Here is a 23,172-nt window from a genome sequence, read left to right as displayed (position 1 = left end):
GGGCATGCTTCCAGAGGAGCTGAGTTTTCAGTGAATGCTGGAAAATGAAAACACGTGAGCTGTTTAGATTGGCCTGGGGAACCGCATGTCCAGTGGCTGCTGTGGATCTTTGCGTGAAGATCTCTGTTTTCTGAAAAGGTTTCCTTGGGTGATGATAGCGCATCGTGATTATAGGAGAATGGCCCTCTCTTCTGGACAAGGAACTGTTTATCTGTGCAGTATTTGATTAGCAGTCATTTAGATACACGGTTTAACCACAAAACTGACGGAATTCCTATTTATGCTGGGTCGTTTGTTAGGTTCTAGTGATGCAATGCAGTCTGGAGTCCCAGCCCTCACAGACTAGTGGAGGGACCAGATGTGTGAGCGCGGAAATACAGTGGAGTGCGAGGTTGCGGTGTGAGTGTGAAAGAGAGACGTGCTTATGAGATGCAGGCATCACAGGACAGGGATGATCAGCCATCCCTTTCTCCTTCCTCGACCTCTTTCCCTTTACTTTACCAGAGGTTGAAGTTAACCCGGAGAGCAATTTCAGGAAATGAGGCTGGGCAAGAGAGAAGCCTTATCTGGGTGGAAGTGTTGAGATTCCTCGTGGAGAACACAGGCGATATCACGGTCCTGGACAGCAGCCACCTACAGGGGCAGTGGACTGTCAAGCCTAGTGCTTAGTGACTGTTGTGGAATGTTTAGAACACCTGACAGACGAGGGGATGCTCTGTCCTGAGCATTCTCACTGTGCCTGCGGCTGGGCATTAACTGTGACAGATGCTCTCTGTGACTGGGTTGTCTCTCTTGTCTGAGAAAACTCTTGAGAAGACTGTACATGCCTGGGATGGAGACACAGACCTTCTGCAGATAAATAAGTTGTGTCTTACACAGGGCTCTCCTTGAATTGATGTCACCATGAATGTCTGCTAAAAAACAGCTAACTTTGCATAGGGACCAGTCTGCACAACCTAATGTTGGGGTCTCCAAGAGGGTCCCCAATCCACAATTGATACCACTCTTCTCTACATGACTTCTGAAGAAGTTGGTTGGAACAACAACAACAAAAACAGATGTCAGCTTTATGGCTAATAGAAGCCAGACTGGAGGACAGAGCTCCAGGTGTGTTAGCCAAATGAGCCTGCTCAATACTAAACCCTTGCGTTACCCACCTTTTCCTGGACAGCGCTGGAGAGAGCAGGCTTGCCGCCTTCCTAGGGCAATAGCAATAGCACGCTCCTGAAAATAGCACACTCCCTGAGGGCAGGCAGCACCCAGGAGGGAAGGCTGAGCCAGCTGAGCATGCCTAGTTGATTCTTCTCAAATTTACTAATTAAACGAATTAGTCCCTCCACTTCCCCTGAGGCAACGTTAGTAAAAGCGCAGAGAAAGGCCAGCTGGGTACTTACGGGAAAATTCTTCCTGATAAAAACCAGGAGTGGGGAAATGGAGCTCTCCTCCAAAATTTTGCAAGATTTTATACATTTTGAGGGTCAGGTACTCCGGTCTTATGGGGAAACAGTCAAAGAACAGACCCAGTTATGGTCGGAATTGCTATTGATCGTGAAGCCACGTAAAACCTGATAAAATGAGAAATCTGGATTAGTCAATATAACACTTGACGTGTGCCCATCTCTGCTTACATTATCTCACTTATCCCTAAAACACGCTGTGGTGTTGGTATTAGTACCTTCCTTTAATCAAAGAAGAAAATGAAGCACAAAGGGAGAGTGTTTAGCTCAGGAGGGTAACCCGTTAGGGAGCAGAGTCTGGACTCCAGCCCACATCTTTTTGGCTAAAGGTGGGGATCTCTCTAGTCCTCCAGGTGGCCGTATCCTTTACAATTACATGTTTGATTCCATTTTATTTCAGACCTCTTTTTTAGTTGTTGTGGACATGTTCAGGAGTGCAGAGAGGATAGCATCATTAATTATTTGTCTCTGTTTTCACCTAAGCAAATTGGAAAGCTCCCAGGTAGGCGGTTGTCTTTTCTCTCTTGAGAATTTCTGGGGATGCAGTCTTAATCCTCCAGCCAGATCACTGTGTTCTGATAACAGGAATACCGTTCTAATCAGTTTAGGGATCATAGCTGAGTTGTAACCTAAAGTGCTGTATTAAATGTAAAGCATTTTAAAATTTAAAATGAGGAACTTTTACACTCATTCTAAAAAGTGTATGCGGGCTTAGTGGGAGGCTAGGAGAGATATAATTTGCCCTGGTATATCCAAATTCATGAGATAATATTGCTCTCGAATTTCTTATATGCAAAAATGCTGGACCTCCCTCACAATATTAAGTTAAGGGGGTTACAAATGTTAGGGCATATCGACTTATTATCAAATCACTTAGATTAATATTACTTCCTTTTGCCTGAGAATTAGAGGTCCATCCAATTATGTAGGAAGGAAGCATGTGATTTCTTTCTCTCCTCCTGTGCGGGCCTCCCATTGCCTACTCCCTCCCCCCCATCTCTTACTTATAAACACTCATTTGCATTGAACTGAATCATTTTCCATTACTCAAATTATTTCTTGGTGTTGTGTCAAAAGTTGTAGTTCCCTTTCTTACCAGCCACCTGTCAATAACTGTGTAATGGTTTTGCATTTATGAGGTGCTTTCACAGGCAATATCTCTTAACTCTCACTATAACCTTGACACGTAAGCACCATTATCTTTAAAGAAGACAAAACTGAGGCTCATAAAGGGTGTCTTGTCCAAAGACATAGCCAGTTAGAGTCATCACCAGGACCTGAATCCAAGTCTTCTGAATCCAGACCACAAAGGTTCAAGAAATATATGTCTTGGAGAGTGACACATGACCCTGTCCATAGGGCTAGGTCTGTTTCTCCTTTCCCCTTCCTAACCCCGTTGGAGATGCCCTAGAAGTTCCTCTGGTCTTTTTTTGTGAACTACCCTATGTCTAAAGAGGCAGTCCTAAGCTGGGGTTAAGAGTTTTGGAGTCAGCTTGTCTACTTATGGGTTCTATGACCTGGGGCAAAGTTTTAATCTCACTGGGTCTCAGTTTCCTTAAGTGTAAAATGGGGATAATAGTAATACCTAAATAAATAGTAAAATAAATGTTAGTTATTGTTACTTATATAATTAGGTTGAATAGAATTTTAAGCATTCTAAGATAGATTCTAGGAGGCTGTTTGGTCTCTTAAGAATCTGACTCTCAATTAAAACTTGCATCATGATATGATTCAAATGATGGTGACGATAATAGTGACAACCACATTACTCAGTACCTACGATGTTCCAAACATTTTTCATATACCCTCTTGAATTCTCACAGCAACCCTGCAGACGCTGTGCTTTTAGCTACCAGGCTACATGGCCTCTAAATCTTGCCTGCGATTGGCATCAATTTTACCCACCCACCCCCAAGTTTAAAAGTACTCTTTTGAAAATTAGCAGTGTATTTTCCAATTTCCAGTCTTCTAGCCTATTTTGTGCTCTCTACCCCCCTTCAAAGATCTCTTGCAGTGCTTCCAGATGTCATACAGAAGTTCCCATAGTGCCAGGGATAAAAATTTCCCAGACCCTAAGACTCAAATTCACTTAGTGTGGCTACGAGTAAATAAGCCTGTTGACAGTTACAGGAACCAGCTTCCTTGAATTTGAACATTTTTCCTTTAAAGCAAGACTTTTCCAAGAAAGACTTGGCATACCCAGTCTCAAAGAGAAAAGAAGGAAATGGTAAGTGACAATGACCTTTATCCTAGTATCTGATGGAGGGTCTTAGTGACATCAACCAGCTGGTGTACACCTGTGCTTTAAAAAGTAAAATACATTTTTTGACCTGTTTTCATTTTTCATTTCAGCTATTATATCAGCTCTATCTGTAGTTCCCTCCCCATCCTCCATTCTCCTCTCCTCACCTGCCTTAGGTATCATGTTCTCAAATCATGTCTTTTTTTTTTTAAACCACAAAAATATTTCCTAGCTAGTCCAAAGATCTGGAAGTAATAGAGCAAGTGGTTACTGAGTTGGAGAAGTTTTTTTTCTTCCTTTTAAAAAATTAGTAAAATAATTGGGATGTCTTTCATAAATATTAAGTGGGCCAACTGAGCTTTTATCTTATAATAATTTTATGTTCACTATTTATTTTTAAAACTATGGTAAGATTGGATCAACCCTATTTAGGATTGGACCGTAGATTTGCCATCTTTCTCGTTATCGGGAATCCAAACCAGTCTCTACTGGCCTCCAGAAGGACTTTATTTAAGAGAACATTATTCTCTTTAAGAAAATATTTTTTTAAAAGTCTGTCTTTCCTTCAGCAGAATGTGAGTATGTGGTGAATTAAACCAAATAAATCCCACCCTTGTCGATCCTTCTATCCTTTCCACTCTTGGTCACCACTGAGTGTCTTCTTCTGAATGACGATGTTTCTGAGCCTGTGAAATGGGTCTCTGCTATGAACACGTATGCACTGATTGATTGCTGCTGCAATGTACAAGGTTGCATGCGATGTTTTCATTTTTGGAGTATTTACTCTTATTTTTAATGCTAGAATGTCCACACAGGTGACTAAATAAATAAGCGAATGAAACAATGCAACTTGAATGGACATTAAAGAGCTAGAAAATGATGGGGAGTGAGGGAGTGACAGACTTCTGCAGGCTCCTATCTGTACAGACTTCTGTGATCAGAAATAACCTCGGCCTTTTAAAGCTCTGAAATCATGCATGTCTTTGAAGACTAAAATGAGGCAGAAATATTTCTCCCAACTAATTGAAAATGCAACGATAGCTATGGCAGCTCAAAGTTGAGAAGGTAGATTAGTTGGACCCAAAAAAAAACAAAACAAAGCAAAGCTGCTGTTCAGGTAGGAATCTCTCCAATTTGGGGAGTGTCTTGTGGCACCTAACGAGTAGGCAGGAGTAAAGGTGTATATAAAGGTTGAGAGAATCACATTCTTAGGCACATCCTTTGTTGGAGCCTGGGAAGGTTGGATGATGTTCATTTTATTCACACACAGACACACACACACACACACACGCACACACACACACTCTTCTAAAATAACAACCTAGTCTACTTTTATTCAATATTTGGGGTATGGGAGGAAGGTTCCATGGACTGTTCTGGCCATAAAGAGAAAACTATAGTGGGAAGATGAGAAATCAGACTAGTCATTCTTCAATTCTGAAGAGCTGGAATTTTAGATAAGAGGGGAAAGGAGCCACCCATTGGAGAGAGAAGTTAGAGAGATGTCTTGCCCTTTCAGGAAGGGATGCTTCAAGGCAGCCCCGCAGCTGGTAAAACCCAACCTCAGTGAGTTGGTGGTGAGCTTACGGGTTGAGGTATAGTCCTTAACAGAAGACAGGAGGTCCAATTTGGTTTCACTTTTGTGGTTTCACTTTGATGCAAAGGGTTCTTCATTCACTCACTCATTCATTCATTCATTCAGCAAACATTCAGTGAAGTCCGCTCTGTGCCAGGCACCATCTTAGTTCCTGGGGCCCCAGCAATGAAGAGGACATAGTACTTCCCGGGGTACTTCCGGGGCATTTCTCTTGTGGCCTTCCTATAGTGAATTGCCCCGCCAGCTGGTCCTGCCAGGAGGAGTCTTCCATCCCACAGATGAGATATTGAACTTCTTTTCCCCCATCGAGTATCAGCTTTGGTCCCTCTCCTTTCTGTCCTGCCTGCCCTTCTGTACACCAAGGTCTCTTTAGCAATGGTCACAGCTAGAGAAGATGGATCTCTCTGGAGTGAGCAGGAGAGTTGTTTCATGTTTTCCTTATCCTTGGCAGGGACTTTTTGATTTTCCAACTACTAGGAAGAAGATATCAATAGGAAAAGAAAAATAAGAACTTTCCTTGCCAGTGTTGCTTAGTTACATTGTCAACATTCCCCTGCAGCCCAGCCAAATTCTTTCTGCATATTTTTATAGCGCACATGTTTTATTGCTACAATTGATCTATTAAGCAGAAAATATGGAGAACACATGGAGCCCCTGTCAATTTTATGCTATTTATTTGGATTTCCGTTTTTCTCTTTCCACAAGACCTCGCTCTTTCGTGTCCTGTTCATTCTTAACCTGAGTAATACTGTGAAGGAATCACGTCACTACCCATGTGGGTGCATTTAACTTTGTAGCTTAAAAAGCAAAAGCCAATAAACTACCTCAAATCTAGGCAGATAATTATGGACTTTTCAAAGGCAGGGACCAGGTTTTAATGAGCTCTGTGTCCTTGGTGCCTAGCCCTGTGTCTGGCACTTAAAAGGCCTTGAGTAAATGTCTATTGGTTGAGTGAGCAGTTGGCTTCAAATGCTTATCGATAACCAGCATTGTAGTGAGTACTCTTCTTAACATAGAATTTGCTTATAGTTTCTCCCCAAGTGGCAAAACTTATCACTTGTCTTTTTCTTTGTGGAGACTGGACAAGGACAGAGAATAACAACTGTGTTGTTGCTAGTGTGGCATTTTATTTAGCCGAAGATGCTTGTCCTCATGAAGCTGCAGCATCAGTAGCAGCAGCCACATCCCATCTGGCACTTATGAGAAGGTGTTCACTGGGCGCCTCCAGGGTGCCGGGTGCTGTGCTAGCCAAATCAATCCAGATCAAAGAGCCGGTCATTGTCACCATCTGTCGAGGCGACTGTATTCAAACTGTGAGTCTCTCTTCATTCTTGTTCTCACATACACACACACATACTCAACTGAAGAGTATGTTTATGAAGCACACTGTCAACAAAACAATGAATGGAAGTTTACTTAGGCATCTCTCTACCCAGCCCGTCAGGCAGCCCTTTAGCCCAGTGTTCCTCAAAGCATATTCTTCTCCTGAGATTTTGTCAAAACTCAGACTTAGATCTAGTAGGTCTGGGGTAAAGCCGGAGAGTCTGCACTTCTAACAAGCTCTGTTAGTGAGATCAGGCCTCGATACTTAAAAGTGTCGCCCATGGACAGTAGATTTGGCGTCACCGGGGAGCTTGTTAGACGTGCAGACTCTCAGGTGCCACCTCAGACCTACTGGGTCAGAACCTGGATTTTAACAACACCCCACATTAACAATGGAGAAGCACTGCCCTAACCATTTCATAAGTCTACAGTTTAAATTATGGGCAGGGGTCCAATGGGGTTCTGGGTTGAAAGTAAGGCCAGGTGGATCTCCTTTTTCCCTTGTTTATCTCAAAACTCTTTTAGGGGTCGGCCCTGTGGCCTAGTGGTTAAGTTCAGCACACTCCCCTTTGGTGGCCTTGGTTTGGTTCCCAGGTGTGGACCTATACCATTAGTTGGTGGCCACGCTGTGGCGGTGACCCACATACAAAATAGAGGAAGACTGGCACAGAGGTTACCTCAGGGCGAATCTTCCTCAGCAAAAAACAAAAAAACCCCAAACAAACAAACAAAAAACTCTTTTGGGTACCTGACCCAATATAGCATCTAACACTCACATAAAGACACAGACAGATGCCTCTTTGATCAGTCATTCAGTGGCATGATGAATTTGTTATTATCCATCCGGGATTGCCATTGTCTTTAAACATGGGGGCCAGCCGACCAAGCAACCCCTCTCCAGAGAATTTTATTTTAGACAAAAGGTTTCACCAGAAGAGACACCATCGTGTCTGAGCACGTCAGAATTGTTAACACATTTAAAACAAGCACTAGGCGATCAGAGCTTCTGTTTCCTCGTCTGTAAAACAGAGATAATAATACCACCTGTTCTAGCTTCCTTTATAGTCTCATTATGAGGAGCTTTGAAATCTATATGTGAAGGATCTTTGAAAACATAAAAATGTTCGTGAGATTTTACAACAGCATTAGTGAGAAAAAAAGTAATATGTGTTTCAGTGCCAGAGACATCTAGATTCAAAATTTAGCCTTATCATCTACGAATTTTGTGATTTCTGGAAAATTATTTCATTTAGTTGAGCCTCAATTTCTTTTTATATGAAATGGTTATAAAAACATCCACCATGCAAGGTTGCAGTGAGGATTAAAATGTTAATAATACGTGTAAAGGATCTGGTGCATGGTAGAATTTAATAAATGGTAGCCAAGAGCAACACATGAAGGGGCTTGGTTGAGAAATAATCCTCCAAAGATAATTTTTCCCTCAGGAAAGCCTCTTACATTGGAGCAAAGAGAGTGACTTTATTTTATTTTTTTAATTTTTTGTTTATTGCAGTAACATTGGTTTATAACATTGTATAAATTTCAGGTGTACATCATTATACTTCTATTTCTGCATAGATTACATCATGTTCACCACCCAAATACTAATTACAACCCATCACCACACACATGTGCTGCATTATCCTTTTCGCCCTCCTCCCTCCCCCCTTCCCCTCTGGTAACCACCAATCCAATCTCTGTCTCTATGTGTTTGTTTGTTGTTGTTATTATCTACTACTTAATGAGGAAGATCATATGGTATTTGACCTTCTCCCTCTGACTTATTTCACTTTGCATAATACCCTCAATGTCCATCCATGTTGTCACAAATGGCTGGATTTCATCGTTTCTTATGGCTGAGTAGTATTCCATTGTGTATATATACCACAGCTTCTTTATCCATTCGTCCCTTGATGGGCACTTAGGTTGCTTCCAAGTCTTTAAAGCTGGTTAAAGTTTTGAATAAATGCCCGTCTGGTTCAAGAGACTGATATCTTGAAGTTCGTTATCTAAGTATCTCTGGCAGAAAAATCCCCAAACCTCAAATAAGGTTTTAATGTTTATTTAAAAATTCATGAGTGCCAGCCACTGCAGGGCTCTGTGACCAGCAGGATTTGCTATGATTATTCTGTCTCATTCACACGCTCTCCTCAGAGGCGCCAGAGGGACTTGGTGGCGTCCACAAGAGCCTAGCACTGGTATGGAGGAAGGTTTCCACATTGGTGTCCATGCAAGCAAACACTCCAGACCATGGGAAACAGCAGAACTAGTGATACAAGGGTCATGTAAGGTGGCTCAAGAAGATTGCTCTGAGGACCGTGGGAATCGATGGTACCCTCATTATCAGAAGAACAGAACAACAGGTCTTATTTGCTGGAGACGTGAGGGGGTGGCTGTTGCGTTGTTACTGCTTTACTGTCAGCAATTAAGCATTTGTGATACAGAGGGACTGTTGTCTATTTTAAAAGAGAAAGAAAACCAAGTCCTCACCATCCTTTCTCTATCTTCCCAACCTCCAACTCCTATTTTTGTTTCGGAAATGCCTTTTTCAGGCCCTCAGATTTCTTAAGCCTCTTTTCAGGCAGGCTAAGCCTTTGGGAAGGGATTCTTGTGAAGAAGAGATCGCCCCTTTCTTTCCCTAGCGTTTGCAGAGTTCGTTTGGTGGCGTCCTTCCTGGTGAGATCCCCGAGGACCCAGGAGTGTGATTTCACAGTCTGAGGCAGAGTGTCACGTGACCTGCTTTTCCACCTGGGTCTCTTTGTGGGCTATGTATGCTCAATGCCATGGGAGCAAAAACACTTCACCAATAAGGCATTTCAGTGAAAACCTGATAGGAAGAGGGTGGGGTCAAGAGGGAAGTGAGTTGACAGAGAGAGGCTGCAGGGAGTGGCCAGAGGAGGCTTTCAACTGAATGACCAGCAGTTCTGAGCAAAGAGCAGTCTGTGAGGGAATACAGATGTCTCAGGTGTATTTTTTTTTTTTTAATAACTTAAGCTTGAATGTATTACCAAGCCATGTTTGAGTGTGGATGGCAGAACCCCTTCTAGGTAGGGAAAGAACCCTTCAGTGGGATCCTGCTCCAAGTCTATTTTAACAGATTTCATGAGGTCCCTTCTGACTTTGGCCACCACTGTTGGCTCATTTTGTTAGGGCTTGACTCCTGAGTGGATCAGTTTATCTCCTGTGTCTAGACTACAGGACACAGTCTTCACCTCCAGCCAATCTCTACTTGTGGTCTTTGGGGAATATGTGGATGGAAGCTCTGGGTAAAGGGGCTTCATGAACTAGCAGGAAAGACAGGTTGACAGGTGTCACTTTTCAGAACATAAGGCCACATGGAAAGAGCATTTCCTAGGAGTCAAGAAACTGGATTTCAATCCTAACCATGCCTCCTACTAGCTATGGGACCTTGTTAGGCAAGTAGTTTTATCTCCTGGAGACCCAGGGATGATACCTACTATAAATCTACTATAAATCTCACTGGAATTTTGTCGGGTCAAATGAGATAATGGAGAAGAGAGCACTGAAGACTTCAAAGCTGCACTGTCCAATATGGTAGCCACTAGCCACATGTAGCTATTTTAATTTAAATTAATTAAAATTAAAAAAAAGGAGGGCCGGCCCCGTGGCTTGGTGGTTAAGTGCACGCGCTCCGATGCTGGTGGCCCGGGTTCGGATCCCGGGCGCGCACCGAGGCACCACTTCTCCGTCCATCCTGGGGCCGAGTCCCACATGCAGCAACTAGAAGGATGTGCAGCTATGTCATGCAACTATCTACTGGGGCTTTGGGGGGAAAAAAATAAATAAAATAAAATCTTTAAAAAAAATAAAATAAAATAAAATAAAATTTAAAAAAAGGAAAAATTTAGTTCCTCAGTCACAATAGCCACATTTCAAGTGGTTAATAGCCACATGTGGCTAGTGGCTACCATATTGGACAACAAAGATATAGAACAGTTGCATTATCACAGAAAGTTTTATTGGACAGCTCTGCCCAAAGTGCTATCCAGGGTTTGATATTACGAACATAAAGACACAAAAAAATATAAGGCACCTTTTAGGGGTGATAAATGCTGTCATAGTTAAGGATTATTGGAAAGAAACAGAACCCACTCAAGTTAGCTGAAGGAAAACAAGGGATTTCTTTGACTAATTCAGGAAAAACTTATGAATCCCAGGGGCTGGAATCACAGCTAGGTTTCAAAAGAAATTGGAACCAGTTACAAGAAGATTATCAGGAACTAAAGAAGCCACTCTCTCCTTCTCACTGTCTCTCTCTTTTTCTCTTCTTCTCCCTGTGGCCACTTGTGCTCTTGTCTCTGTTTCTCTGTATGTTGGTGGCTTCTTCCGTCTTCCCCTCCTGTTCCTCCTCATCCTCCTCTTCCTCCTCTCCTCCCTCCCTTCTCTGCAGACCGGCTTTCTCGGCTGCACTACACATGGTCCAAATAGGGCTCAACTAGACCCAATTTTCATCACTTCTCGGGGTAATGCCTAACAGGCTGGGTCCTGATTCCAAATTCCGAGGAGAGATATTCTTAGTAGCCAGCTTGGTGCGATAGCCACCCCTGCTCCAATCGGCTGTATCCAGGAGGATGGAGGTGGTGGCTCCATGCTTACTCAATAGGGACAGTGAGGGGTGGGGCAGATGCTCTCAAAAGGAGCATATGTGGGATGGGGATGGGTCACTGACTAACATACTCATCCTTAACACCTTGGAGAGGTCCATTGAGCCTATGATCACACAGACAAGAGTCGCCAGAAATTTGACCAAGGCCATGAAGAAAAGGAATGTGCTGCTGCTTCTTTTGTTGTTTGCATGGTTTGAATCACCAGTACAGATTCCCAGGGGTTTGGCTTACCCTTCATGTCCATATACGTGGATGGAAGTGGGCACAGCCGGAAGGGAGGTGGAAATCAGGTCTAAGCCTTTGTCATTTCTTAAATGCAAACTGGGCACTAATGAGATCCTTTTCTCTCCTGCCTTTAGGAAGAAACATGAGGTTCCCCTGGAAATTACTCAAGAGGAAGATGGAAGGGGCTCTTTAAAATAGATTAAAAGCTGCCGGCTGCAAGACTGGGGCCAGAGGGCTGGCAGTGGAAAGCCCTGTTGGGTTGTGAACCCTCACGGAAAAGTTCCAGGTGCCTTTTTGCTTCCTGCAAAAGAAAGGAAGAGAAGGCGAAGACCATGTCCATGGCCTTGAAGCAGGTGTTCAATAAGGACAAGACCTTCCGGCCCAAGAGGAAATTTGAACCTGGCACACAGAGGTTTGAGCTCCACAAACGGGCTCAGGCGTCCCTCAACTCGGGCGTGGACCTGAAGGCAGCCGTGCAGCTGCCCAGCGGGGAGGACCAGAACGATTGGGTGGCGGTGCACGTGGTGGACTTCTTCAATCGGATCAACCTCATCTACGGCACCATCTGTGAGTTCTGCACGGAGCGGACCTGCCCTGTGATGTCAGGGGGCCCCAAATATGAGTACCGGTGGCAGGATGACCTCAAGTACAAGAAGCCAACGGCACTGCCAGCTCCCCAGTACATGAACCTTCTTATGGATTGGATCGAGGTCCAGATCAACAACGAGGACATATTTCCAACGTGTGTGGGTAAGTCCGCGACCAGCTTCTTGGTTATTTTGTCACAGCCTGCCCAAGCTCGGAAAGTTTGCAGAGGCTTCTTCCAGGCCTGCCTTTGGATGCTGGATCGCAGCCGTGTCAGTGTTTTCCTAAATTCCATCACTCGCATACCTGTACTTTCTTTTTCCATATCTAGGAACATCACTGAAATTGAAAAAAAAAATCATCTGTGGACCACTTACAATCATTTTGTGGACCTCAGTGGTAGACGTACCACATCCTGGGGAACACTGACTTGGTGAAATGTTAGATTTGATTTTGCTGGCTTCCTTAGGTCTAGACTCCAAACCCACACAGTTATCCTGGTAAGATTTTTATTTCAGGGCCAATTAGTTAAAGTTACATTAACTCTGGTGCAATTATTGTTATTCATGTCTCAGGTTAAGAAATCCCAGGGTGAGAATCCATGGATTTGTTTGGGGATCCAATGAACAGGGGGTTGGCATTCTGGGGAAATAAATATACTGGCATTTTGTTCTTCCCTCTCCTGCTCATAGATGATTAATTCTAGGCTGTACTGTTAACTCTGGACCCTTGTGTAGCTGCTAGACCCACTAGGACACTTGAAATGCAAATGCTTTTGTCTGCTTTGTCCTCTGAGCCATAAAACTCTTCAAGGGGAAGGACCAAACATTTTCTCCCTCTTATATTTATTTATGCTGCTCATCATTGGATTTTCCATGCATTGATAGGCTGACTTTAGAATTCAGTTTTTTTATCCCCTAAGTTCAATAAGAATGAGCAATCTCCTTCTTCCACTGTGGTATCTCCCCTGCCTAGCATGGTGCCCTAGAACCTTTGTAGGCACTCAGGAAATATTTGTGGAATGATTGAAAAAATACTTGGGCTGTTAGAAAGTATTATTAAAAAGCTCTGAGATGGTTGGGGTATTAAAAAAAGGCATTTGAAACACATTGTTGTAATCACCTCTAGATGGGGGGCAGCGGGAGTGTCCCCGTGTGGCATATGGAAGGTTGAGGTAGGGCATATGAAAGTAATTAAGTTTATACCAGAAAAAAAAGTGTATAAATTGATTAAGGCAGTATGTGCATCTTGAAATATTCAGCACACAAAGCAATTTGCTCAGAATCTTGGTGTTGACCTGTCCGGTTGCCTCATGCTCTGTCTCTCTGCGGTCCCTTGGTAAGGAAGGAGGTGGGGTATGCGGTAGTGCAAACCCCCTTGGATCCCTAGCATAGAAGGAAGAAGACAGCTTTCAAAAACTCCCCTGGCCATATAATAGGCCCCTCGGAGGGGTGGGAATTTCTTCGGTTCATGTCTTCTTGCGCTTTCATTGACTGTCAGAGGCTTCCTTTGGAGCTGGAAGGAATTTTTCCTTTCCGAAAGCATTGCAGGCAACTTCCAGTGCTCTGTGCAGAACATATGATAGCAATAAAGATAAATAGATGTGGGCAAAGAGACCTCCTCTTTGTCCTTCCCCTTCTGCTTCTGCTCCTTGATGCTTTGAGCTCTGGGCGCTTCTGCTCTCTCTGGCAGCTGTAGTGACCACATAGAGTTGCTGACCAGAAATAATAGCACAGAGCCATGGTGTGGTACTTGAGAGTGAGGAAGCTTCTGGCGGTCTGCTAGGAAAATAGGGCATCATGGGTGGTTTTAGACTTTCCTTGGAGGAAATCAGTGGATGCTGCCATATCCTCCATAGTAATTGACTTTGCTGTCTTTTTCTAGACAATTCCTTAGCCATTCAATGTGCTTGGGGAATGGACTTCCCTGATCAGAATCCTCTCTTTCAGCTCTTCCAATCCATGCTCCGTGGTACACCACTGTTCTGAGAGATCTTAATAGGTTTACCCTGACTTATTTTTCTGGAAAAATAAGTTTGGAGAATGCTGAGTGAAATTGATTTCTTTACTGCAGGACTTTTAATATGCTAATGTGCATTATAATGTGCATATTTCTCTCCAAGAAAGGAATACTCTAGTATGTGGTGTTTCCTGATTTGAACCTCATACCTTTTTCTTTAGTGAAACACCATTAGCATCTCTTTGGACATGTTAATCTAGATAAATTAGAGTTGTCAAACTTTTGTTTGTATCAGAATTACTTAGGCCTTCTGTTCAAAATGTGAATTCTTTGGTCCTCCCCCTTAACAACTAAATCAGAATCTCTTAGGTGAGACCTAAGAATCTGCATTTTTAATAAGCACCCACCACTCCTGTAACCACCCTGAATGCTTGTCATTCCCCCAGAAACAGTCTGTTACTACCTCTCTGGTTTTATCCATATTGTTCTCTCCTTCTGGAATCATTCATTTGTTCTATCTAGTGAATTCTTATGCATCTTTTATATCAAGTCCTCTGTGAAGGCTTTCATCCATTAGGATGTAGGCCCCTTAAAGTTATGGAATATGTCTTATTTATTTGAATATCCCAGAACTAAGTCCAGTCCTGGTACCTTATAAGTTATTGAATGGATGGATGGGTGGATGGGAAAATCATCTTTATAAAGTCCCAACACGTGTATGGTGCTGGTGATCAAAGTGAAGTTAAACAAATGTCTCTGAATCCCTTTGTTACCATCCCTGGGTATTTCCTGCCCCTTGCCTCCACGGGGTTTAATTTTCTCTGTTTAACTTTTGCAAGGTAAAATGTTAGGGTAAGTAAAAACCACCACCATCCCCCATCACACTGAGAGTCCTCATCAGCAACCTGCTCACCTCTCTTATTTGTCCTCAGACAATATTGTTGCTATCTTTTGAAAGAACTTATCTTTGGGAACCACTTTCTCTGTTAGAATTCATTTCCTCCTCTTCTTCCTCCCCCTGATTCCAGCCTACTTTTCTTTTTGATCTTTGTGCTCCCGTGAGTCATTATTATAGAAATCAGCAAGATGTCTGTCAAGAGGAGACAGACATCTTGCTGCTCATTTTTTTCGCCAAGAAGAAATCTCGGCGAACAGCAGACCCTGAGTGGATGAGAAATGGGGAGTTCTGCTTAGCATTACGGCTTTGAATCCCAGGCATACTTCTGTGTTCTTAGTCTGGGAATTGGGAGGGGTTCAAACTTTACCTCCTCCCCACTGTGATCCAAGGAAATAGGACCGGAAAATACTGCCAGATGTGAAGGCTTCCCCCTTAGTTAGGTATTAAAGGATATAAACAGCTGTTGATCTCTACCATTGAAACACGGAAGAGAGAAAAGCTTTTATCTGTTCCTGGATTCTAGCTGAACTAGGATACCCGTGCTGTTTCAGAAGTTGAGCTGTCTCAGTTGGGAAAATACCAAACAGATGTGGCTCCCTTGTGAACCGTAGTCTCCTCCGCTCTCCCTTGATCCCCCCAGCTTCCTTTGTTAAGAAGCCAACAGATGTCCCTGTTAAAGCTCCTAAGACAGCAGTAACTTCAGAAGCAAGAGCCACCTCCTCCTCGATTGTATTTCTTTAACCACTTTTAGAGATGACAGAAAAATAGAAAGCCTCAGCCTGTTTTTTAAATTCTGTGGCCTGTCTAATTACAGTAATCTTTATGTTCTAGCCCCCAGTTTCCCTGTCTTTCTGTTATATAATAGGATTTAATATCTCAGATCTGACACTCAGAAAAAAATGAGCAGAAAACATCGAGCTCCTCCAACTCATGTTTTTAAAAAGTCTTTGAGCAGGAGGAATAAGAACATTTAAAAAATAATTACATGATCTCACCTACCTCTATGGTTTTAGAATAAATGGATGTTGGGGAAGGAAAGAGCAGGGACAGGAAGGAAGAGAAGCGAGAAAGGGAACGCCCATCTATGGAGCCTGCTAAGTGCCAGGCGTTGTACCTGCTGCTGTTCATCCTTCTTAATTCTTACCATAACCCAATGAATTAAATAGTCCATTTTACCACTGAGGGAGCTGGCATTTAAACAAGCTAAGGGGCTTTCCCAAGGTTGTACAGCTAAGTCATCATCTAGAAACCAGGGTTTGAACTTGAGTGTCTGGCCAAGAGTCTATGTCCTTGCCACCCACTACCATTCATAGCATGTATCATTGTTTTGCAGATTTTTCTTCACGTGGCTAAAGATGTCTCAATCAATGATTTTAGGAGGTTGTCTAGGATGGAGAAAATTTCAGAAAACCTGATTTTGCTATAACTTTTAAAGACACGATTTTTTTGTTTTTGTTTGCTCCTGTTTAAAAATCACCTCTGAAGGACCTAAGAAGTGTGCCCTGGCCCTGTAACTATTCCCACATTCCATTCTAAGATTGGGCAGAGGGTGACTTAGCCTCATGAATTGGGGGCCCACGACTACCTGTTCCTGCCATTCAGTCATTCATTCATTCAATAAATGTTTGTTGGGCACCTGCTCAGAGGCAGGCTTTATTTTAGGCACCAAGAGAGAGCAAAGCAGACTGAGTTCCTATCCTTGGGCAGTTTCCATAATGTCCAGAATATCTAGTTGCTCCAAATTGCTCTGCACGTTTTTCTAAAATGAGTAGTTTGCTCAATGGTCAAGTGCATTGTGGAAATAGTCGCATCCCTTTGGCAACCTTTCTCATGAGACTACAGCTGCGTTTCTTCCTCTCTCAAAATATTATGACAGGAAACATGAGACTATAAAAATGTCCATAGGGATGAGCTTGTCAGACATGGGGTGTCAGGGAACTGAGTTTATAGTTAGCCTATAAATTTCAACTTTTTATTTTCTATTGTATGTCTCCTTCTTTTTTATATATATAAATCTATTAACACTGGTAGGACAGAATGTACATCAACAAAATATATTTATGGTGTGGTAGAACAAACACTGGACTTGTAGACAGACTTGGATTTATTTAGCTAGCTTTGCCATTACGAGATGCTGTGTGACGTTGGTAAACATGTTGCCTCTGAGCTTACGTTTCTCTGTTTGTAAACTAAAGATTATAATTTGATCTCACAGGGCTGTTGTAAGGATTCAGTGAGGCAGTGTGGGTGAAAACACCCAGCCCAGAGCCAAAAGCGCCCATAAGAGGTGCTTAAAATAAATGTGTGTTCGTTGCCTCTCTCTCTGCATACATTTCTGCGTAACTATCAACCAAAACTCATGGAGACCACAACAATAAAACGCATCGTGGGGGCCAGCCCGGTGGCATAGCAGTGAAGTTCGTGCGTTCTGCTTTGGCGGCCTGGGGTTCGAAGGTTTGGATCCTGGGCGCGGATCTACTCCCCGCTGAGGTGGCGCATCCCACATAGAAGAGCTACAACTCTACAACTATGATACACAACTGTGTACTGGGGCTTTGGGGAGGAAAAAAATGCATTCTGAAAGACTCAATCATATTTTGAAAAATTAGCAGTCTTCATTGCTGAATCACTCTGTGACAGGGGTTATAAATACTTCAGGTTGTCATCTCTCCAAGACTTTGGGAAATTTCAATGTTTGTTTGGGAGCTAGGCCAACTCCTGGTTTCAGGAATGAGTACCCAGCTCTTTAGAGAGAAAGCCACTAGGATGGGTCTTCTGTCTTGGTTTTCAGAAGATGGAGTACTAAACCTGCCCATGTCCAGTGTTAAACCAGCTGAGCTCAGCAGAGGGTGGGTGCGGGTTAGCTGGGGAAATGGGCAGATAGCCTGCTGGTCACATTTGAGACTAGCTACTCATGAAAATCAGCATTGAGCAAGGTTACCCGGATTTGATCTCTCAAGGGGACAGGAAAAGTGTTCTCAGTGCCAGGAATGGAGTGCCTGGAAAAACTTGGCAAGTTTTTCCAAGGCTCTGAAAACATGATTTGCCTTTGGGATCTAATAAACTATTTGGTTCCCTAAAATTTTACTAGTCGGAAGAGCATAATAATAAAGCTGCCATTTTCTGAACACATGCTACCCTAAACACTTTAGCTGCATTATGTCGTTTAATCTGTAAAACAACCCCATAAGGCAGGTAAAACAACCCCTAAGGCAACTATTTCACAGATGAAAAGGATTAAGTAATTTATCCAGGGTCACACAGGCAGAGCTAGGATTCAGTCCCAAGATGCCCACACCCAACTCCGCAGCCCACCTTTCAACTACTCCAGCATCTCGTGTCTGTGATGTTCTTACCCCAGAATCAACATCACCCTTGATTTACCCCTGCCTGTTGCATCAAATGTTAAATCCTCTCTAGGGAGCATCCTAAGACAAACCCCACGGTCACAAGGAGAGATGCGAAAACAGACAGGGCCCTGCATCTGATGCAAATTATACTAGATCCTTACTGATGGGAACTCCAAGGTTCTGCTCCTTTTAAGAACTTGCCTTCTCTAGATTCTGATGTTACCCAAGTTTGTTCAGTTGTCCCTTCATGGAAAACATGCAGAGACAGCTGAATCTACTCTTCCCCACCCCCACTGGCTGCTGGAGAATTGATGGTCTATTGTGGACTGTCACATTCCCTACCCCCACCTTGTTAACCCAATACTGCAGTGACTTGGTGCCTGAGTTAATGAGGACAGTGTTAAATAACCAGCCCTACTCAGCAAATCCCAAAAGACACCTCTGAAGAATGGGGAGGGCCTCCAGTGTGCTAGAAAGCAGAGAGGAAGGAGAGTGGAGACAGGAGGCCCAGAGGGCCTCGAGTCTGCCCTGTAAGCTAAGGCTAATTACCTGCTGTCCCCACCTGCACTAAGTTCTCCATTACCTGTGCTATGTAATTTTAATGGGCCATATCTCAGGTGACAAGTTGTTACATCTCAGCATCAGCTGGGAAGGGAGTTGGGATACATGATATTCAGTGGAAAACGGAGATGAAAAACAAAGGCCGTAATGGGAGGGGGGCCACCACCACTTTTCCTCAGTTAGTGGTTGTAGACATGGCCTCCTGCCTGAGCCAGCGAAGGCTGTGTGCTGGAGGTCAGTGCTGCATGGAGAGGCAGGCCAGCTCAGCGGCACGCTTAACAGGATATGGATATGTATCTGGAAATGCAACGGGATGGAGAAAAATGACTTAACCAGAACTCTTGTCCAGAACAGAGTATGGAGTAGGAAGGAACAGTTGTATAAGCCATTGAAGTGAGAGTGAGATCCCCAAGGGCATGCTGTGTTGTCACTGAGGTCCCACCTGGCTTCTAAAGAGAGCACGGGTTTTGGTTTATCTGGGCAGGGCGTATCAGCAGGACCTGACCCCAGAGGCCTTCTCTCTCTGCCCTCCCCGCCAGTGCTCTCCTTCCCCTCTAGACAGAGAGGTTATAGATACTGAAATAGTGTCATTCTGAAGGGAGGCCAAGTTATTAGCCTGCCCTAGACCTCCATGTGTAGAGAGTGATTCACAAGCTTTTCCTTTAAAATACGTTTGTAGGTCTGGGGACATGTATTGTCTGTAAGGCCCCTGCATACACGACCTTGCTGGTGTCTTCTCTTAAAAGCCCATTTGAAATGATAATTCTATCCATGTTTTCCTTCACATTATCATGTTTTTCCCTTAAGTCTCTGGTAAAATGGATGCTCTGGGAAGATGAGCCAGTTTGGGAAGGAGGTGATAAAAAGGAACAGAAGCATGAGTCAGATCTGAGCTTGAATCCCAGTTATCAACTTTTGCTGGCGAATGTTCAGTCTCTCTAAGCCTGTTTCCTCATCTATAAAATGCGTGTAAAAGTATCCACTTCACGGGACTGTTGAGAGTATGAAATAACATGCTACATTGAAAACACTTGGCCCAGTGCTGGGGCATAGAGTAGGTGTGCTTTCCACGTCTGTTCCCTCAGTATCGCACAGTATCAGGGCAATGAAATAAACATATCAGGTGAATTGAGGTGAGAAAGGAAAGAACCTAGGATGAAAATCTGTAGTTATACCAAGCATTTGGCCGTGGAGTTGATTATTCATGTCCCCTTCACTTTTTGCTGTATCTTGTGGAACCAGAGGAAGAAAAGGTAAACATTTATGGGGTGAGTTGAACTTTGGTTGGCCTTGGCAGCCAGAACCAGGAACGGGTCCACAATAGAACTTCAGAAGATATTTTGCATGCATAGCACATGCATAGCCTGCACAGAGACGATTCCACCTTCTTGTTTTTGGCACAGGCCACAGCACCCAGCATAACATTCTACACTACGTAGACACCTGGTGAACTAGGTACTACCATGTAAGTGTAAATTTATTGACCGATGCCATGTAGTTCATATTACAGGACAGATGTATCCCTGAAGATTGTGAGGCAGTGGAATTTTCTGTCACTTGGCTAGTATTTTCATTTCTCAGAGAGAGTTCCATGTTTAAAGAAAGCTTGGCAAAGAATCCTTTTATTATGCGAGTACCTCCTTAGTGATGTGTCTAATTGATCTTTAGTGTATGTCTTTGGAAGTGAAAATGTTTGTCTTCCTGGAGAGACAAACTGGAGTTGTTAGTTGTCTCTCAGGAAAAGGAAAAATCAATTCTTCAAAAGAAGCAGTAGGTTTTCAGTGATTCTACATTGTCCAGCCCAGGATCCCAGGACTGGAGAGCAATGATAATTTAAGGGGGTGTTTGTTTTGTTTCTCACCCCCTGTGTCATATCCTCTGGGAATCTGCCAGCAGTGGCAGGCTGAAGTAAGGAAGCCTTAATGCCTGGTGTGGTGGCACAATGGAACCTCAGCATCTGGGGACCACCAGGAATTACTTGTGGGTGACTTCCTTCAACATCACCTTGATGGCCTGGCCCAGCGAGGGAATCCTACCATGGCCACCAGGAGCAGAGGGAAGAAAGTTGTTGAATATTGGAGATGTACCTGTTACTGCCCTCAGATAAATCATTCGTATTTCACCATCCCAAAGGGGGAAGAAAAAGCCTGCAGCTGAGAGCATCTGTCTTTCCGTGTCTCGGAAGAGAAATGTGAGCGAGTATGTTAATGATTTGTACCAAGGCCCCGCGGAAACGATCTGTATCTGTGGGCAGTAACTGTCAAAACACATGGAATATGTTTTGATGGCTTTATTTCTGTTTTCTAAAAATAGTGTAGAGGTCAGGGCTTGTCATCAGTCCAGGTTCAAATCCATACTCTTAAAAATTATTGAAAATCCCGAAGATTTTTCCTTTACATGAGTTATATCTGTCAATAGTTACCATATTAGAAATTAAAACTAGGAATGTTTTGAAATATTTATTTATGAATTCATTGAAAAAATAGTAATAAACCCATCACATATTAACATAAATAACATTTTTTAACGAAAAATAACTATTTCCCAAACCAAAAAAAAAAATGGAGTGGCATTGTTTTACTTTTTGTAAAGCTAGTGTCTGGTTTAATAGAGGACAACTGGACTCTCTTATCTGCTTCTGCAGTTCAATCTATTGTGATGCCTTGTTTTAAGCTCAAGTCTGGGTTCACACAGATAGATAATTGGAAAGGGGAGGACTTTGTGTACCCCTGAAAGGACCAGGGATCTCTGCAATGCTTGAGAACCACTGCTGTAGATAATGCAATAGGAAGGCTGATCCTTTGCACCGAGTAGGCACTTGATGATTTTGGTTGAATGAACACAAATTAAAATTGCACTGAGGGTTTCACAGTGTCCCTTGTGATAAATGGTGACATTTGGTGACATCGTGGTAGTGTAAACCAGTTAGACAACACTGTTCTTAGAGCCCAATTGATCGGGGGACACCTGCTATGTGGTATTTACCCGGCTTCTCACTGATCTCTTCACCTCACTGTTCATCGTCGTGCAGCCTCCCTGTCACAGACTTTTGTAGGACCACCGAGTGGAAGATGCTAATCAGTCTCTGAAAGAATGCACCCTCTGATTTCCTTAGCACTGTATTCACACGAACCTAATGAGCTAGTTCAGACTAGACACTTAACTGGCTGTACTTGATACGCACGTTAAGAAGTATTTTAAAATTTGAATGGAACTGCTGTGATAACAATTATTGTGGTGGTGGTAGACCACCACCAGTTATTCGCCTTGCAAATTTTATGCCACAGTATTCAAATTCAGGATAGCTTTCTATCTGAGTCAGAGAGGTTATGAGTTTTGGGCCGGCCCCGTGGCTTAGCGGTTAAGTGCTTGCGCTCCGCTGCTGGTGGCCTGGGTTCGGATCCCGGGTGCGCAGCGATGCACCACTTCTCCGGCCATGCTGAGGCCGCGTCCCACATACAGCAACTAGAAGGATGTGCAACTGTGACATACAGCTATCTACTGGGACTTTGGGGGAAAAATAAATAAATAAAATTATAAAAAAAAAGAGAGGTTATGAGTTACTTTTCACCATCAACTGATACATATTCTTATAGGATACCAACATTAGCCAAGACAAAAATAATATCATAAGGTAGCTATTAGGGAAAAGAAATTGAATGAATGATTTAGTATTTGTTCTTTTTTAATTTAATTTAATTTTATTTTTTGTGAGCAGATCATCCCTCTGCTAACATCTGCAAATCCTCCTCTTTTTTTTTTTTTTTGCTGAGGAAGACTGGCCCTGGGCTAACATCCATGCCCGTCTTCCTCTGCTTTATATGGGACGCCGCCACAGCATGGCTTGCCAAGCAGCGTGTCGGTGCGCGCCCGGGATCCGAACTGGTGAACCCTGGGCCGCTGCAGCAGAGCGCACGTACTTAACCATTTGCGCCACCGGGCCGCCCCCAGTAAGTATTTGTTCTTTTGGATTGTCTGGGACCCTGCTTTTTCTATCAGCATAGATATTTGAATTCAGCATTAACTGAACCCCATGACAAGGGACACTGTGATGGAGATAACCATCAGTCAGCTTCTAGATGGACATGGCCACATTACTTCAGCCTGAAAATGGGCAGAGATGAGTTACCCTCTGTGGACAGACTAGTTTTTGAATGAGGTATATAAAACATCTTATGCCAAATGAAATGTGTTTTTACTGCAAGTGTCAGAGGTAAATCTCACACCTACCTTTCTAAGTGGGGTATGTCATATCTAGCTTTGATTTTATGCAGATGATGTAAAAATGATGTCTACCGTCTATTGAGTGTCCTCAATAGGTTAGGTGCCTTACAAAGCTCACTTACT

At 43.3% G+C, this 23,172-nt stretch overlaps 1 protein-coding gene across 2 annotated transcripts in view; it reads left to right on the top strand.

Moving 5' to 3' along the window:
- MOB3B (MOB kinase activator 3B) overlaps nt 1–23,172 on the top strand; it is a 182,008-nt gene that overhangs the window by 50,445 nt on the left and 108,391 nt on the right. For both annotated transcript variants that reach the window (XM_058565928.1, XM_058565929.1), the window contains exon 2: nt 11,607–12,222. In XM_058565928.1, the coding sequence (XP_058421911.1) occupies nt 11,805–12,222 (418 nt within the window). In that variant the 5' untranslated portion in view covers nt 11,607–11,804. The remainder of the gene's footprint in view (nt 1–11,606; nt 12,223–23,172) is intronic.

Source organism: Diceros bicornis, chromosome 22 (assembly GCF_020826845.1).
Source record: "Diceros bicornis minor isolate mBicDic1 chromosome 22, mDicBic1.mat.cur, whole genome shotgun sequence".
NCBI classification, from domain to species: domain Eukaryota; kingdom Metazoa; phylum Chordata; class Mammalia; order Perissodactyla; family Rhinocerotidae; genus Diceros; species Diceros bicornis.
This window is presented reverse-complemented; position numbering and strand designations above follow the sequence as displayed.